Here is a 16,557-nt window from a genome sequence, read left to right on the forward strand (position 1 = left end):
AATCCCACCAGTCACAGCTGCGTATCTTCATATGCGCCCTGGTTCTGTGTGGTGGCAATATGGCGGATAACCCAAATCCACAACCCGATGTTGGTATGTGATAGAGCTAAGCCTGCTTTAAGCAAAAGTGGCCTAATTTTTCAATAGCCACCATACAGGAATTCAAATTGCCAGTGGGTTGTGCTGTTGTAACTAGCTACTGGTAAACATCACTTGCACCTGCACAAACAGCACAGTTATAAGTAGCCATATAACTTCTATATATCATGTATACAAGGATATAAATAACTAGATTTCCTAATATTCCATGCAAACACCAGATCAAACCATATCATATGATCAAAACCTGGACAAGCTTCAGCTGTCCAGGTCACTGTCATTTGGAAGATTTTACTCTATTACTGAAGAAAAAGCTCTACCTGCTGTAATGGCTGTCCACTCCCAGAGCCTCTCTGGCGTTGTAGATGTGCTGGTCTAGAGACAGAGGACTTGCACCTGCTCCTCCTCCTCCATCCTGTGGGCTCCCACCGCCATCCGCCTCGGGATCTCCAAGATACACCTCGTTAAACTTCACGATACCTGTTGTAGCGTTCAGGAATAAAATAGGCGAATTGGTGCACGTTGTACTGTATGTGTACGTGTGAGTGTAGAAAGGGTATATTGAGCACAAAGTTTTTCATGCAAAGGTGTGTTTTTTTTGTGTTTAATTTTAGAGGTGGTTGTAAAGTATGAAGGTATAACAGATTTAAAAGTATTAAGCCCTAGGAGATTCTGGATCCTAGAGGCTACAGTGTGTTTTTTACAACCCCCAACACCAAAGTGGATGGAATAAACAATTGATGGGGTCGCAAATATGAAGTTGGCCCTAGATAAAGGTCATATGGTCGCAAATCCAAAAGTTAATTCCCTTAAATGTCCTCAAATGTCACGACAATTAGAATATGAGAGTCAAATATCAAAGAGTTAATCCATTGAGGAGGATAAGTAAATGTCATGGCAATCAACCCATTAGATTTTGGCCCAGTTCCAGTATCCACTCCTGCTGAGTCACAGAGGGTTGCAGGGGCTCAGGAAGTCTTTAGGGTTCTTTTGTGGCCTTTATTTAACCTTTGTGAAAAAGTGCAGCCAGGTGGGTGCATATTTCACAGATATAGCCCTGACAGCAGAACGTGTACACGACTTCCCATTTCAAACCATGATGTTGCTAGCATGTTGCTAACTTTGTGTAAATCTGTTTTCATTTGCTCCACCAACTTAACAACTCAGCACATAAAACAGTCAATCAGAGTGAGGCAATACCACCGTGAAAAGCAGCAGTGGTGAGTGGCATTCACTCCGACATGTTCAAGTCTATTGCAGTCCTCCAAAACAAATTACAAACAAACAGTACAACAGTTTTATCTGAAGATGATGGCGGATCACTGAAAGATGACGTGGAGGTGGCTCAGTGAGCACTGAGGTGAACCAGGGAGAGGTGATTGGCACAGTCGAGACTAGTTGGCCAATCAACTCTCCCTGCATTCAAAAGGCAGGGACAGAGCTGCGAGAGAGACACAGAGATACAGAAGGGACACGGACGCTTAGATGCCAGCAGAAAGCAGAATAAAGAATGCTGAAAAGCAAGTGGTTCGTCTCTGGTGTGACTAACAACTTTATTAATTGATGGCTATCGGGACATGAAGAGGATTTCAACAAATAGGACAAAAAGTGCTTCAGAAAACTTAAAATCTAAACGTGTGTGGTGTGTTTTGAATGTGTGTGTGTGTGTGTGTGTGTGTGTGTGTGTGTGTGTGTGTGTGTGTGTGTGTGTGTGTGTGTGTACCTGTTCCCGGAGATATCAGCCAGCTGTACAGAAAGCCTCCAGCCAGAGAATAGTACAGGACCATTGCCCTCTGACTGTTAACTGTCTCCAGGATGTGCTCCACAGTAACTGGGATGTAAGGGTCGCTGCACGCTGCTTGCTGACTTCCTTTCTGGCGCTCGACCAGGAGATCGGCAAAGGCACGTGTACGCCCTCGCTCTGCAATGGCCAGAGCCTCATCGTGCCGACCTGGGTGGGAACACAGAAGAAGATAAAACAGGAATCCGGAGTGAGTTAGGAAGGAAGTAGGAGAACTGGGAGAGTGGAAGGTAAGTTAATTAAACAAGTGCATCCAGACATCTTGGCGAACAGACACACTGGAAGTGTGTGAAAATAAGGGAGGACAGGTGAGAAGACCTTACAAACAAAACAGGGCACAGTGATTCACACTGCACAATTATGACACAAGAGAGGGCAGCTGATTTACCTAGGCTGACGAGGACTCGCTGGAGAGCCTGGTACGAGCTGGTTTGCAGGTCAAACAGCGAGAGCTTGTAATCCGTGCTGTGCTGTGTCTCATGACGAATCATCTCAAATAAGACTGATGCTCTGTATAACTAAAAGACACAGCAAACAAACATACATCACACAACCTTCATAACTGAATGTGGTTGTAAAAAAACTGTTGTAAAGCAGGAGGAGCTGATTTCAGTTGACAAACCTGAATGAGCGAGCTGTTACAATACTGACCACTAGGTGGCACTACGAATACACAACAAGGTGAACAGTCAGGAGGACAGCTGGGTGAGTGCTCTGCCTCACTTCTCACTGTCAGTCATTGGTGACTATAGCCAAACAAAGATGGTGTCACTCCAACTGGCTGCTAATCATGTTGATTTTGAAAGCCTCGTAGGATCTAGATCACGGGATCACAATAACACAGGTGCCCGACCAAATGCAAAAATAACGAGGAATAAAATAGTTCAGTTCACATCAGTAAAAATACATATTGTTTGACTATTTCTACACAGAAATACTGCATAAAACCTGTAAGAAGTAAAAACAATTACTGGAACATAATTCCACTAAGGCCCAACAATCCCCATAAATTCAATAAAGCTATTTTTCATCAATGTCAATGGATTATTCCTTGGGAAAACTGTGAAAATGTCAAAAAAAAAACTTTAAAAACCCAATCTTAAAGAAACTGAAAAAAAGAAAAGAAATCCTAGATCTGCCCTCTGTTCCAGATACACATCAAAATGTAATGGGTTCTCTCCTGACCTATACCACATCCTTTCACCAGGTTTCGTGATTATCAGTTCAGTAGTTTTTCGGGATCTTGCTCAGAAACGGATTGACAAATGGACAGGGGTAAAAAAACATAACCTCCTTTATGGATAAAGTTTATCTACATTAAAAGATTTTGTGCTTTATGGTTGACAGATATAAACCAATGTGTTTTATATAAGTTCCACATCAGCACTTTTCACATGTTTTCTTACATGACTTATAAATAAAGTTACTATCGATTTAACATGCTTAATGATGAATAAAAAGATGAGCACATACACCCATTCACACACACATTCAGACAGTGCATCTACGTGCACCACTTTCTCTATCACACATCACTCACACACTTCAGACACAGCCGTCAGGGGCAAGTTGGGGTTCAGTATCTTGCCAAAGGACACTTTGGCATGCAGAATGGGGGAGACTGGGATCAAACCTTCGACCTTTTGATTAGTGGACGACACGCTCTACCTCCTGAGTTGCAGTCCGCAGATCAATCATTGAGTCCATTGCACCTCCAACTGGCTGTAACTCAACCTCTGATGCCTGATGTTACAGATGGCTAGACACCCAGTTTGAGACAGGACGATGTCAGGCTGCTCATCCTGTTACAGCTCTATAGACCTGGCGCTCAGTGAGGGACTATAAAACAAAGTTATCGTCATGGATGAGAAGTGTGGTTCCATGAAGGAGGCAGCTGTTCCCATATCTAAAAATGGCAAAACATCCCTACAGCAATAAATCTCTGATTCACATTAGAGTTGTACAGTAAGTTCGGAAGCAAACACAAGTTAAGATATGCAGCTGCGAGTCTGAGAGAGTGTACACACACAAACAAACACACACCTGGTGCTGTGCCTCTTCCAGGTTTCCGCTGGCCCACAGGGACAGACCCAGGTGGTGGCGTATCTTAGCTTCGTCTTCTCTGCGACCTAACTGCTCGGCCAGACGCAGACCTGAGGAGAAGAAGAGGAGAGACAAAGCAGAGCTGATCAGATGCTTGTTCCAAGAGGCCGATCTGAAAATCACCTCCTTGAAAGTCCTCGCACTCTGCGCTCAGCCGTTGCTGCACAGAATCGACCTCGCAGTGAGCCGAGGGCGCTCACATTTGCCATTCTTTTCCTGTTATTGCTCCTTTTGTCTCCCTTCGCCTCGGCCTTATTATTCTGCGGATTCAAATTCAAAGTACCCGTGTTCTCTCCGCTCTTCAGTTTGTCTCTGATATGTTTTATCTCCCCCGCTATGAAAGAGCAGACAGTCATGGCAGGTTGCATTTAGTTCTCATTAGGCTCTGAGAATGAGCTGAATCTCATCAATCATCAAGTTTTGGTTCACACTTCTCTGCCTGCCTGTCTGCGTCTGGCCCTGTGATGTTTGCTGTCTGTGCCTCCTTCTACTGTTTGTGGAGGTTAATTGGAGACACGCTTCAGCTCTGTCCTCGCCTCAACTCTGAGCAGAATTCCTCGTTGCCTGTTAATGATCAATTAAAATCCATGAGTTAAATGACAAACAGTGGCTGTGTCTCAAGGGGTTTACAAATGAAGCCCACTACTCATTTTAAATATCCATTAAAATTAAATTCCAGTTGGATTAATCTGAAACTATGAGAGCATGCACATTAAAGTGTGCTATTCAATCCATTAGGAAAGAGATTCAAATGGGATTATTTTCAACAAGTATGCAGTTTTACAACTGAGGAGAGATAAGAGACGCGTGTGTGTTTCAAAGAGCAGTCTAGTTAGAGAAGAAGTGAAATCAAACAGGATTATTGACAACAAGCTGACTGAAAGAAACCACGCTGGAGGGTAAACAACCGAGCACTGATCTTCTATTAGCCTGTGTCAGACTCATGAATACCTTTCATGCTTCTTCTGGGTTTTAGAAATGCAACTCACACTGTTCTCAGGCTTAAACAACTCTGACTTTAAATGAGATGCCCACATGTAGATCAAAGTCTGCGCTAAGAACCAGCGCCTCCCTAAATAGGGTCTGTATGACTACAGGGGGAAGGTGAAACTGTGACAAACTTTTTAGACTTGAGAGTTTGCTGATACGTGTCAAAAGTTGGCTCCTAATAATCAAGGATGAAGTGGAAGAGGCCAGCGGGATGTGAAGGAAGAGAGTCAGGCATCAGGGATAGTTATGTAATTAAGTGTGTATGATTAGGGTGTGTAAATAAACAACAAACATTTCATTGATTAACGGAGACAATAACTGGCAGAATTAATATTGAAAAAAATCGAATCATCCATCCGTAATCCTCCAGCTCCATCTTTGTAATAGACGATGTAGAGGCAAAGACCAATGTGACACAAAGCTACTGGTTCCGAAACGTTACATGAAAATAGAAAAGAGAATTCATTACATTTCATTTAGCTGACGCTTTTATCCAAAGCGACTTACAATTCATGCCATGGAATAAAGTGAAATAACTGAAGCCAGGCATTTACTTGTTCTTTTCAGCCCCCAAAATACCACAGGTATCAAGTGCATTGCATGTAATCACTGTCACTGTTCCACTGACTGTATACCAGATGTCAATCAGGTGCTGAAGATTTCCCGGCTCCTACTGTGGAATGTGTCCTTTGTTAAAATCGTACTATCTTCGTTCCCCCTGACTTTTTTATTCTCTGCGAGGCTCAACAGTCTATAGTTTGGGGAAGAGGAGCAGTTTCAGCTTGTCCTTCAAAGCCTGTGAAGGGCAGCGCTTTGTGAGCTGCGTCCTTCAAAGTACACAGCACCGGATTTGTGATGAATGGTGAAAGTTTGTTTTTTAGGCTTTTCATATTTAGCCATGCCTTTTGTTAGTTGACAGTAGAGACAAGGATAGAGAGGGGAGACGCGTGGAACACCATTCAGCAGACTCAAGGTTCCACTTGATCCAGTAACACTGCACTTCCTGAGTCAGAAACATTACATTTGTATACACAGAGTAAAATTTATACATTTTACAAAGGATTAAATGACTCAGTGTACGTGAAAGATGTTGTTTGTGACAAACGCGACTGCAGCTCCCTTCTTCTCTACAGAGCGTTTTAACTTCTTTCAGCTCACGGTTTTGGTTTTACGGCCCACCCCTGTCATCAGCCACAGGAGGCAGCTGTTTTTAGAGTAAAAGGCCTGATGGACCCACTGTCTAGTATTCACTATTTTGTATTTAGCAGTTAAAGAGCCAGATATGTCCTCAACAGGTGGTGGAGACCAAAAACAGAGTTGAAAGTGAATGTTTGACTTGTATCCATAGGGTGGGCATAAACACAACTCCAAAAAAAATGAACAATTATTTCATGGTCCTAGAAAACATGTGACAATGCTGCTCATATTTGTAACGGCAATAACTGCTAGTCACAACTCAGGGGCTAGGATTCTTACCTTCCTGCAGGTACATCACAGCCTGTGCATAGTTTTGCAGTGCATGGTGTATCCTCCCCAGGCTCCCGTAGGCCAGAGTTTTAGACATCAGGTCATTGGTCTGTGCCGCCACACTCAGGTGCTGCTCCTGAAAGACCACGGCCCGCTCATAGTTCCCGAGAGCCTCGTAGGTCAGTCCCAAGTTGCCGTAGGCTCGACCCTGGCTCCCCACGCATCTCGTCTGCTCTGCTATATCCAACGCCCTTTGGTGCCACTAAAGTAGAAGAGCTTGAATACTTAAAGGGATAGTTCACCAAAAATGAAAATTCACCCATTATCTACTCCCCACACTGAGAGGGGAATAACAGTGGACATTTAGGCAAAAAAATGTTGTAAATTACACTATTTCAAGTCAAATTTGAAAGTTGGGGCTTACGGACACTTGGATGAAACCACAGTAGCAGTATGGAGGCATTTTATGTGTTTTTTCTGTGGTTTTGTTTTATGTTTGAAGACGTGGTCGCCATTTACTTCAAGTGTATTGGATTTGGCTGCAACGCTGAAACTCCAAAAGACTCAAACACTTCACCCACGCCTCCATCGGCATAGTGGTGAGTAGATAATGAGGGAATTTTCATTTTAAATGTGAAGACATTATGTCTGTTTAATTTGTGCAAAAACTGTGCAAACATGAGAAGCTGCGGTTTTATAGAAGTAGGAGGATGTGACTATTTCTTGGTAGAGGGCACTGATTTCCCAGAGTCTCTGCAGGTTAAGTGGAGCCAGACTAGCTACGGTATTCCCCCCTCCGTCCAGTCATTATGCTAAGCTAAACTAACCAACTGGTGGCTAACAGTATACAGACATGAAGGCGGTGTCACCATTTCACAAAATGTCAAGCTGTTCATTTAAGTGAGGGATGGGAAACACTGCGTCAGGATGTGTAATGAATCTGTACAAACCTGTAGCGCTGTCTCGTTGTCTGCCATCAGCTGATAAACGCCTCCAAGAGTATCGCTTGCCTCTGCTTCCAGGGATTTATCCTGACAGTCAGAGCAGGATTTACTGTGCATAGTATTCTTTCCATGAAGATAATTTGTCACATTCAACAGGCCAAATGGAGAAGCTGATAACTGAAACAAGAACCTCTTGCAGGTAAAATCCTTACCCCTGCTGTGCGTGCAATGTTAAGCTGGTGCTCCAGGCAGGAGAGGGCCTGCTCGTAGTTGCCCAGCTGGCTGTGTAAGGTGCCCAGCTCCCCATAAGCCTGAGCCTTACCCCCTCCTTCCCCGCCCAGCTCATGGGCTGCCACCAGCCGCTTCTCAAAACACACCAGTCCCTGCTGGAGACTACCAATAGACCTGAGGAGAAAGAGGTAAGACAAAAAGATGATCATCGGATCATTGGCATTTGGTTTGTTCTTGCAAGCTCACGTATTCTCAGAGAAAGTCACTCAATCAATTTATAAAACCAAGAGAGAAAGTTTACTGGTTTATAATAACACCAATAAAACCATCTGTATTCTCCAAGCGAAAAACAGTTAAAGAAGAAACATCTACAGTAGCTGCGTTTAGGGAGATAAATGAGTGACTCCTCTCTCCTCATTACCATAGATAAAGTAAAAGGAAAGCATAAAACATCAATGACAATACAAGGCAAACGTAAACAGAAAATCTGAGCGGTTGCATGGTGCAGTAACAGCAGGAAAAGAGCTTCGACAGAAAAATGCACATTACCAATTTATTCACATGAGATGAATTCAAAGAAATCAAACTCATGTCTTTCATCGTGCCTGGTGTGTCTTTAATATACAGTACAATGTGGTACAGTTGATAACACCACCACCAGACACTGAGGGTACAGTCACAGAAGAAAGGCTGAAAGTGCCAAAGAAGTAAAAACTAGTTTAAAACATCAATCTTGGAGCCTATCAGGATTGTCAAATGAGCCTCTAGTGGCTTCCAGTGTGGACAGCAAATATACAGGCAGAGAATTTGGTTCACCGCACACTGTTTATAGCCTGACTTGATTATTTTATCACTCGAGTAAACGTTTCTTCACACAAAACTCAAACAGCGATACTTTTTTGGTTTGATATCTAGGCCAAACTTTATTAACAGTTATCTGCATATTAATGCAGATGAATCAAAAAGCACCTAGCCGATGCATTGGGGGTCAATGTGTTCCAACCCTTTTGCTGCTGCCCCTTGCCTACAGATTATTTACATTCACATGCAGAATCTGTTTATAGAGATTAAGTTTTTAGTAATGTTTCAGTTAATGATAGGAGCCCTTGTAAAAGCACAAATTGAACCATGTTTGTGTTGCAGTTTTTACACTTGGTTGATCCGGTTTCATTGGAACAGAGAGAAATGGGGGTGTAACTGATCTACTTATTTGACTCTCGACAAGACAGAGAATAATCTTATCTAAGCTTTCCTTTGCCTACCTGTATGAATTGCCAAGTCCTCTGTAGGCTTTCTCCTGGTCCTGGACGTGGTTGAGACTCTGAGCCACAGTCAGGTACTTCTCGTAGTACTGAATAGCCTCCTCATAGTCTCCCAGGGCATCATAGCAGTCTGCCAGATTCCCATAGGCCCTACCTCTGTCCAACATACTCTCAGTTCCACTCAGCTGCTCCAGCATAGCCAGCTGCTGCTCGAAATAGCCGATCGATTCCTCAAACACTCCCATGTTCATTTTGGTGATGCCCATGTTCCCGTGGACCTGGGCCTCCAGACGGGCATCCCTGAGCCCCTGAGCCAAGCCCAGCTGGGTCTCATAACACTGGAAGGTTGTAGCGTAGTCTCCCAGGGCCATGTGCACTGCTGCCAGGTGGCCGAGGGCGCGGCACTCCCCCTGCTGATCACCTATATCCTTCCGGACGGTCAGTTCCTGGCTATGGAAGGACAATGCTGTATCAAGCTGCCGGAGCAGCCTGATGTGAGGGAGAGAAAGACAAGTAAGAGAAACAGGAACAAGGAAAGCAGAGCAAATCACACAGTTCAAATGATTGGTGTTTTACCTGTGAACTGAGCCAAGTGCTGAGTAGGCGTCAGCCTCCATCTTCTGGTCACTGACTTTCTGAGCCAGGGTTAACTGCTGCTGGTAGAACCTCACAGCTCCTGGAAGATCACCCCGACACACGCAGACATCGCCAAGGTTCCCAAACGCCCGGAAAACCGCCTGTTGACAAATACAACCACGTGGACACTGATTAACAACCACTTCTTGTATCAAGTATAAGTTTTTACAGTTTATCATACAGCGAACATAAGTAGGTGACCTGTGTGTTATCCAGGGCTTGTGCTAGAGAGAGCAGGTATCGCTGACACTCCTCTGCTTTGTTGTACTCCCCCAGTGCTTTGTGGGCCAGGCCCAGGTTACAGTAGGCTTTAGCCTGGGCTAATTTGTCTTGGAGGTCCTTAGCCAAGGCCAGGTCCTGCTCGTAATACCTAAGATACGGATGAAAAATGCAAAAAGTATAGTCAAAACACAATCATTTGCACACCAATGTGATGTACATGCCTTCAAACATGAAGTAAACATTTTATTAATAGAAGATACATTTATGTGTGAAACATTTTTGTATACACAATAACTTTAAGGTTCAAAAATGATTTTATAACTGACAGTATCACACTCAGTGCTATTCACAGAGCTTTTACCAGCCAGCGCTACAACAAAACATTTTGACATTGTGGCAAATATTTAAACCGTTTACTGTAAATATTCTAGATATATTTTCAATTTATACACATTTCCCAAAATTCACTGGACATATATGGTGTCTTCACTAGATTTAAAAATGAAAATCTATAGGTCTGAACAGGAATTGGCTGCACACCATGAACTTGTAACTGCTGGTGATCAGTGAGCCTCAAATGGGTTCTAACAAGCAGAAACTAAGTTTGTGTATGTGATGTATTTGGTCTCTGACCTGACAGCGTCTCTGTACTGCCCCAGGCAGTAGTGAGCATAGCCGAGGTTGTGGCAGACTTTGCCTTCTCCCTCCAGATCCTGTAAGCCTGGGGCCAGAGCCAGGTACTGCTGGTAGTAAGGCAAGGCCTGAGCATACTCACCTCTCCAGCTGTGGAAGTTGCCCAGGTTTGCTGGAAAAAGAAAGGAAAACTTAACGTGTACATTCCATATTTAAGTCAAGCGGAAATGATTTGCTTTTTCACTCAATGCATCTCCTGCTTGTCTTGCTTGCCTAGTGCTCTTGCTTCGCTTTGTGTATCTCGAAGCTCTCGCGCGATGGTCAGGTGGTGAAGGTAGTGCTGGAGAGCCCGGTCGTGAGCGCCCAGTGCCTGGTACGCCACCGCTAGGTTGCCATGTGTTGAGGCCTGCGATGGACGATCGTTCACCTGAAACACAACGACCTTTCATAAATCTGTTTTCCATGAGTTTTTAAATGTTACTTGTGAGGAGCGAGGGTATTCACCTCCAGTGACATCTGTAGCTCCTGTCGGTGGAAGCGGACAGCTTGGTCGTAGATGCCGAGTGCGTGGTAGGCGTTGCCCATGTTTCCGTAGGCCCTCCCCTGGGCAGCATAATCCCCCAGCTCCTGGGCGAGGGACAGGTGGGCTTTGTGGAGCTTCAATGCTGTTTCATACTCCCCCTTCATCTGGTGTATGATGCCTGAGATGCAAGCGGAGAGCAGGTTTCTTTTTTAAGTAACATAGAAGAGCAAGATGCCGATTACCAACATGAAAATATTTCTATCATGTTTCTTTTTTTTTATTGCAGAAATTGCAGTTCATAGTCAATGTCAAATTTATATTCATCTGAGCCATGACCAATCAAGTCTCACGTCACACGATGCAAGTCCAGGTCATTTCTAGTGTTTTTCATGACACATCCAAATCAAATCGGTTCTTGAGTCATTAGAGCCAAGTAAAGTCAGTAAATATGTAAACGTAGACGTCCAAGTCGATCTTATGTCCATCAGCAGAGCGGGTTTAGTCTGGTGGCATCTCAAAATCCATTCTCCACTCAGTTGACATAAGTCCTGGTCAAGTCAGATTTCAAGTCTTTCTTAAAGTCCAAATCATGTCAAGACACAAGTCAAAACAGGTCTGGAGTCAGTTAAGATGAGTGTAATCAAATAGAAAGTCCATCAAAAGAGCAGTTTTGAGTCAAGACAAATCTGAAGTCCAAGTATTCAGTCAGTCAGCAGAGCAGGTTAAATGTTGTCAAACTCTGTCAAGTCTAAAGTGCTTTACAGTAGTTTCAGGTATGGTGTAAATTAAGTCATTATTAAGTGTCCTTTGTATATTCATGATGACAAACAAGGGAAATAGCAGAAGAAAACATCAAACCGTGATGCTCCTGTCTACTGCTCATCTACCAAGTGAACACGGTAATAATTCATTAAGTTACCTACTGGTTATTAAGTCTGCTGCTCTGCTGGATAGTTTTTCCAACTTAGTTAGGAGTGTGATGAACATGGTAAACTCCCCAAATAATTCGAATGCACATAAATATGCAACATGCAGAGAAAATGTATCCAGCTATGTGTGAGCGCATGTGAATGTAGATGCATAGACGGTTTTCAAAACCCAGAAAAAAGTGCAGAGCAGTGAATAATTAAATAGCTACAGCGGAAAAATTCCAACAAATCTGACGACATCTGCTGCTAAAACTTGGCTCCCGGTGGCCTTACCGACGCTCCGCGGTGGTGCTTCTTCCCTACAGTCAACAATTCATGTTCTCAGACACCAGAGTCGACCAATGTTGAAAGAGAGAAATACAAGTTGAGGAAGAAGCTTGGGAGGCAGAGGAGAAAGAGAATGAGGAGACGAAGACAGTAGCTGCAGGATGTAAACACAAGTGGGAGAGTCATTAATGTGCCGTCGTGGAAAGTAACTATATACTTTACTTTAGTGTTTCCGTACTATTCTACTTCCTTAATATATGAACTAAATTTTACACATTGTAGTCCAATATATTTATCTGACAGCAGCAGAAGATTCAAAACTCAAGATTCAAGTTGATTGGAATTTGTCTCGGCGAGTTCGCACAAACATAAACTGTTTTCAGCATGAACTACGCAGCATGACAATACAACAATGCAGAAATCTGCTGTGCATTCAGGTGAGGGGTGGTGCAGCAGGCAGAGGCAGGACGTAAAGTATTAAATCCGCTGCCGAGATCACGTGTTGTTTTTTTTTTACAGCACATCTGCGTCGGCCCTTATCACCAAAGTTCTAATGAAATCTCCATCTGTGTCTTTTTACGTGTGTGGCACCGCATCCTGAGGATTTTTTAGGGGATTGTTTTTGTCTGTTTTGCATGATGTCCAGGGATTCTTTTCAGTGCATGTCTGAAAGCAACTATAGACAGGAAAGAAAATACAATCAAAGAGTCAGAAGCACAAGAATAAAATTCCAGCCTCCAAAAAGTATAGACTAGTTTAATGCTGCAAACACTGCAAAAATCTGGATCAGACCAAATCCTATATACTTATTTTTGTATGACAGGAGTTTGAAATTTCAACCCGAAACCAGCAGCTATATCAAGCTTCATCTATCTTGTAGAATTGTGTCCTTTTCATCATTCCACAGAAGGAACCTCTCTCATTCCTTCTTCTTTTGAGATTTGGAGAAAAGGACTCAGCAACTAAAATTACTTTGGGAGACTGAGAATCTCTTGCATTGTTAAACGTAAATGTCTCATATCATCTGTATAAAGTAGAGTACAGTCACAATACGCTTCCTCCTTACCAGCTACAGTGTTCAGATGGTGCTGAACAAGTAATGATAATCCAATAGTAAATCCTATATGATAGGCGTTGAAAGGAACCACTCCACATGAGGTGTTGCTGATAATTTGGTCAGAATTTCAGTTTCAAGTTTTATTCATCATGGGCAAGTTAACTCGGTGTCAACAGCACAACGAAAGGTGTTGGACGAGAAGAAAACATGTCAGCTCAGCAGTGCAAGAGTAAAATTAAAATAAAGAGCTTACGATAAAAAGAAAAGTAAAATACCAAACTAAAACTTTATACATTCAAAGGTGCAGTGTGACAGTCGTTGCAAATGTGGTCACAACTTTAACTGTATGGTGTGTGTGTGAATAAGTTATCTCACATGTTTATGTATAGGTTATTGCACCGTACGTATAAGTTATTGCATATTTGAGTGAGATAAAAAAACTACAGTGCAAACAGGCAGGAAAACAGACGTGCAGAGGGTTGTAAGTCGTGAGTTGACTAAAAGTTTAGAAACCTGATGGCCTGGTTGTGGAAACTGTTCTTAGGTCAAGATTTTGCACACTGTGGTATGGTTACTTTAAATTAAAGGGATAGTTCACCCTTGGGCAAGATCTTGTGTGCGTGCGAACGTGAACGCGGCTCCAGAGGAGGATCTAAGAGGACATTTAGGTTAAAAACTTGGTGTAAATGACGCCGTTTCGAGACAAATTTGAATATGGGGGCTTACAGACACTTGGGTGACACCACAGGAGCAGTATGGAGGCATTTGAAGAAGAAGTCACCATTTATTTCAATTGAATTGGATTTGGCTGCAACACTGTTTACCCCTGAGACTCCAGAAGTGTTTTGTGGACTCAAACACTTCACCCACCCCGCCATCGGCATAGTGGTGAGTAGATAATAGGTGAATCTTCATTTTTCGGTGAACTATCCCTTTAAGTAAAGGAATTAAATACTCACAACACAGCAAAAAAAACACAAATACACAAATATTAAACGTGTGTGTGTGTGTGTGTGTTTGGAGCTATGGTTTGGAGGCCAGTTTGACTGCGACCTTCATCTTCCCTCTTACAGTTACTGTGTTTACACTCACGCTAACAGCCTCATTATGCCCAGATTGAGGCAGAACTGTGATTATCGCAGCTCTCATGTAAAAACCTTAACTGTGTTATCACGGCCTAATTAACGTTCAAATCAGAGCAAACATAACGAGATTAACATGATTGGATTACACGTCTACCTTTACTACTACTGCATACACTCTTTCCACTCGGATTTCTTCTCAGCGGGTTTTGAATAAGGAAGGTCCTTGGGGGGGTGGTGTACAGTGGTCCAGCAAAAAAAACAAATGCTGCACTTTATTATTTCTTCTTGTTTGGAGACCATCCATCAAATAAGGTCTCCGTGTCTTTATCTTTGTGGTAAAGATACAGAGGACAGATGAGAGAGGGGTTTCAAGAGGGGGGAGATGAGGTGGGGGTACGTCGAGACACCAGATGGACGAGGTTACATGTCGCTCTCATGTCAAACTGCGTGTGGAGAGAGAGATTCACTGAGAGTAAACTGCGAGTCCATGGCACATGTCCAGCTCGGTTGTAGGCGGCTATTTAGAATACGACTGGTGACATTCAACACTTGTTATTCACCAACACTGAACTGATTCGATGAACTTCTCATCTGTGTTACAGAGTGTCTCATGCTCACTTTGACCTGGATTCGGCCTTTTTTCCCACACGCAACTAGTTTACAATTTATAATTGAACAGCAACACATTTGATTTTCTAATTTGGGTTCATTAGTTTGACATACAGCTCATTATTATCAAATGAGGCCTTAATATTTAGAGACTGTTATATTGACAATAATTGAATTCTCTTATCTTTAATTTGCGTCAATATAAGTGTATGCGTGTTTGGTTGCTCAGCTGTTCAGTTGAAACCACTGAACTCCACACTGAATAGATCAGTCAGGAACAAACTGATGAACACGTTCCTGGTTTTTGTCTTTGTAAGTCTTTTTTATAGAATTTAGTGAAAATAAGATTGAATGAGAAAATAATAAGGGATTATATAAGAAAGGCAGAAATATGTTTTACAAAACTCAATACATGTGAAATTGTCTGTTCTGGTTTCCACAGCCACACAAACCATTATGTGAGAGGTTTGAGATGGTTGATGAGCCCTTACATGTACAATTACAACTTTCAAAATAAATAATACATTTATATTGAAGGTTTTAGGTGGATTCACTCATTTATTATCGTCACTATTATTTATTTTTGTTAGAGTTCACTGTATGTTTTGTAACTGAGGACCCCCTTGTAGATGGAATGCTACATCTCAATGGCTTTATCCTCTAATTAAGTTTCTTTAAATAAATATATTGACATATGCATGTGAACACCTCTATTTGGGGGAAGAAAAATAATAATTTAAACATGAAACCTTGCATGATTTATTTGTATAATTTAAAACAAAAAGCACAGACTGAACAAAAGAATAATAAATCCAAAGCAATGAATTAAAATTAAGTTGAGAACTGAATCTTTAATTAACCTATCATAGATGTACATGAACTGCAAAATAATTAATTTCAATTCATTCACACTTGGTGTAACTGTCAAAAACCTCAAAGAATAATGCTGCATATTTTATTCTGTTTGCCTTCATTTTTTTTGTTTCCACTTCAGAATCTCCCAAATTTAGTGTGTGAACGACTTGACGTACGAGAACATTCTCACTGCACCATACTGTATATTTTATGAATATGATTTGATGTGTGCTACAGGGTTTTGTTCATACACTGTTATACATTTTTCCTCAGACAATTATTAGGTTAACAGCAAGAGTGTAGTGGCATAAAATACTGAACCGTATGAGAAATTATTTTTAAAAATGAGCTGATGCCGGAGTCACGACAATATTTAAGAGTCAGGGCTAGAGGAGGTGGAGGAGGAGGTGGTTGATAAGAAAATGTAGACCTTGTTCATCGGGGTCTTGCGCTAAGAGGATTACAGAGAAGCCTGCAGAGTTGGCTGGAATGGGTACACCCCTCCTCCTAAACTCTGTTAACACAGGTGTGAGCATGAGCACGTGTACGCACACACACACACACACACACACACACAATCTCCCCTAAGGCAAATCCCACACTCCTCCGAGGCGTAAGGGAGCAGCTATCTGTGGATGTTGTGCAAGACAGTGGGAATCCCCGACATGGAGGGGACACCGTGCGAGCTGGGCAGAGCTGTGAGGATTAGAGGTGTGGAAAATTAGCTGAGATCTGATGACAGGGTATTCGGCTGAAACAGCAGAGAGAGATTAGTGGAGGAGAGTGGTGATCTCCACTCTCCTTGCTCCACGGTGGGCTGGAAAACGCTCAGTCAACTAAATCG

General features: G+C 42.5%; 1 protein-coding gene across 5 annotated transcripts in view; it reads right to left on the reverse strand.

Annotated features, from left to right (window-relative positions):
- The window catches only part of ttc28 (tetratricopeptide repeat domain 28), a 136,803-nt gene that overhangs the window by 15,861 nt on the left and 104,385 nt on the right, over positions 1 to 16,557 (reverse strand). For all 5 annotated transcript variants that reach the window (XM_034601325.1, XM_034601323.1, XM_034601324.1 and 2 more), the window contains 13 exons: positions 10,893 to 11,089; positions 10,662 to 10,815; positions 10,389 to 10,560; positions 9,735 to 9,903; positions 9,474 to 9,634; positions 8,898 to 9,386; positions 7,617 to 7,809; positions 7,411 to 7,491; positions 6,470 to 6,722; positions 3,944 to 4,053; positions 2,289 to 2,418; positions 1,823 to 2,050; positions 420 to 579 (listed from right to left, as the gene is read on the reverse strand). In XM_034601325.1, the coding sequence (XP_034457216.1) occupies positions 420 to 579; positions 1,823 to 2,050; positions 2,289 to 2,418; positions 3,944 to 4,053; positions 6,470 to 6,722; positions 7,411 to 7,491; positions 7,617 to 7,809; positions 8,898 to 9,386; positions 9,474 to 9,634; positions 9,735 to 9,903; positions 10,389 to 10,560; positions 10,662 to 10,815; positions 10,893 to 11,089 (2,497 nt within the window). The remainder of the gene's footprint in view (positions 1 to 419; positions 580 to 1,822; positions 2,051 to 2,288; positions 2,419 to 3,943; positions 4,054 to 6,469; positions 6,723 to 7,410; positions 7,492 to 7,616; positions 7,810 to 8,897; positions 9,387 to 9,473; positions 9,635 to 9,734; positions 9,904 to 10,388; positions 10,561 to 10,661; positions 10,816 to 10,892; positions 11,090 to 16,557) is intronic.

The sequence above is a fragment of the Hippoglossus hippoglossus genome, chromosome 12 (assembly GCF_009819705.1).
Source record: "Hippoglossus hippoglossus isolate fHipHip1 chromosome 12, fHipHip1.pri, whole genome shotgun sequence".
In the NCBI taxonomy this organism is placed as follows: domain Eukaryota; kingdom Metazoa; phylum Chordata; class Actinopteri; order Pleuronectiformes; family Pleuronectidae; genus Hippoglossus; species Hippoglossus hippoglossus.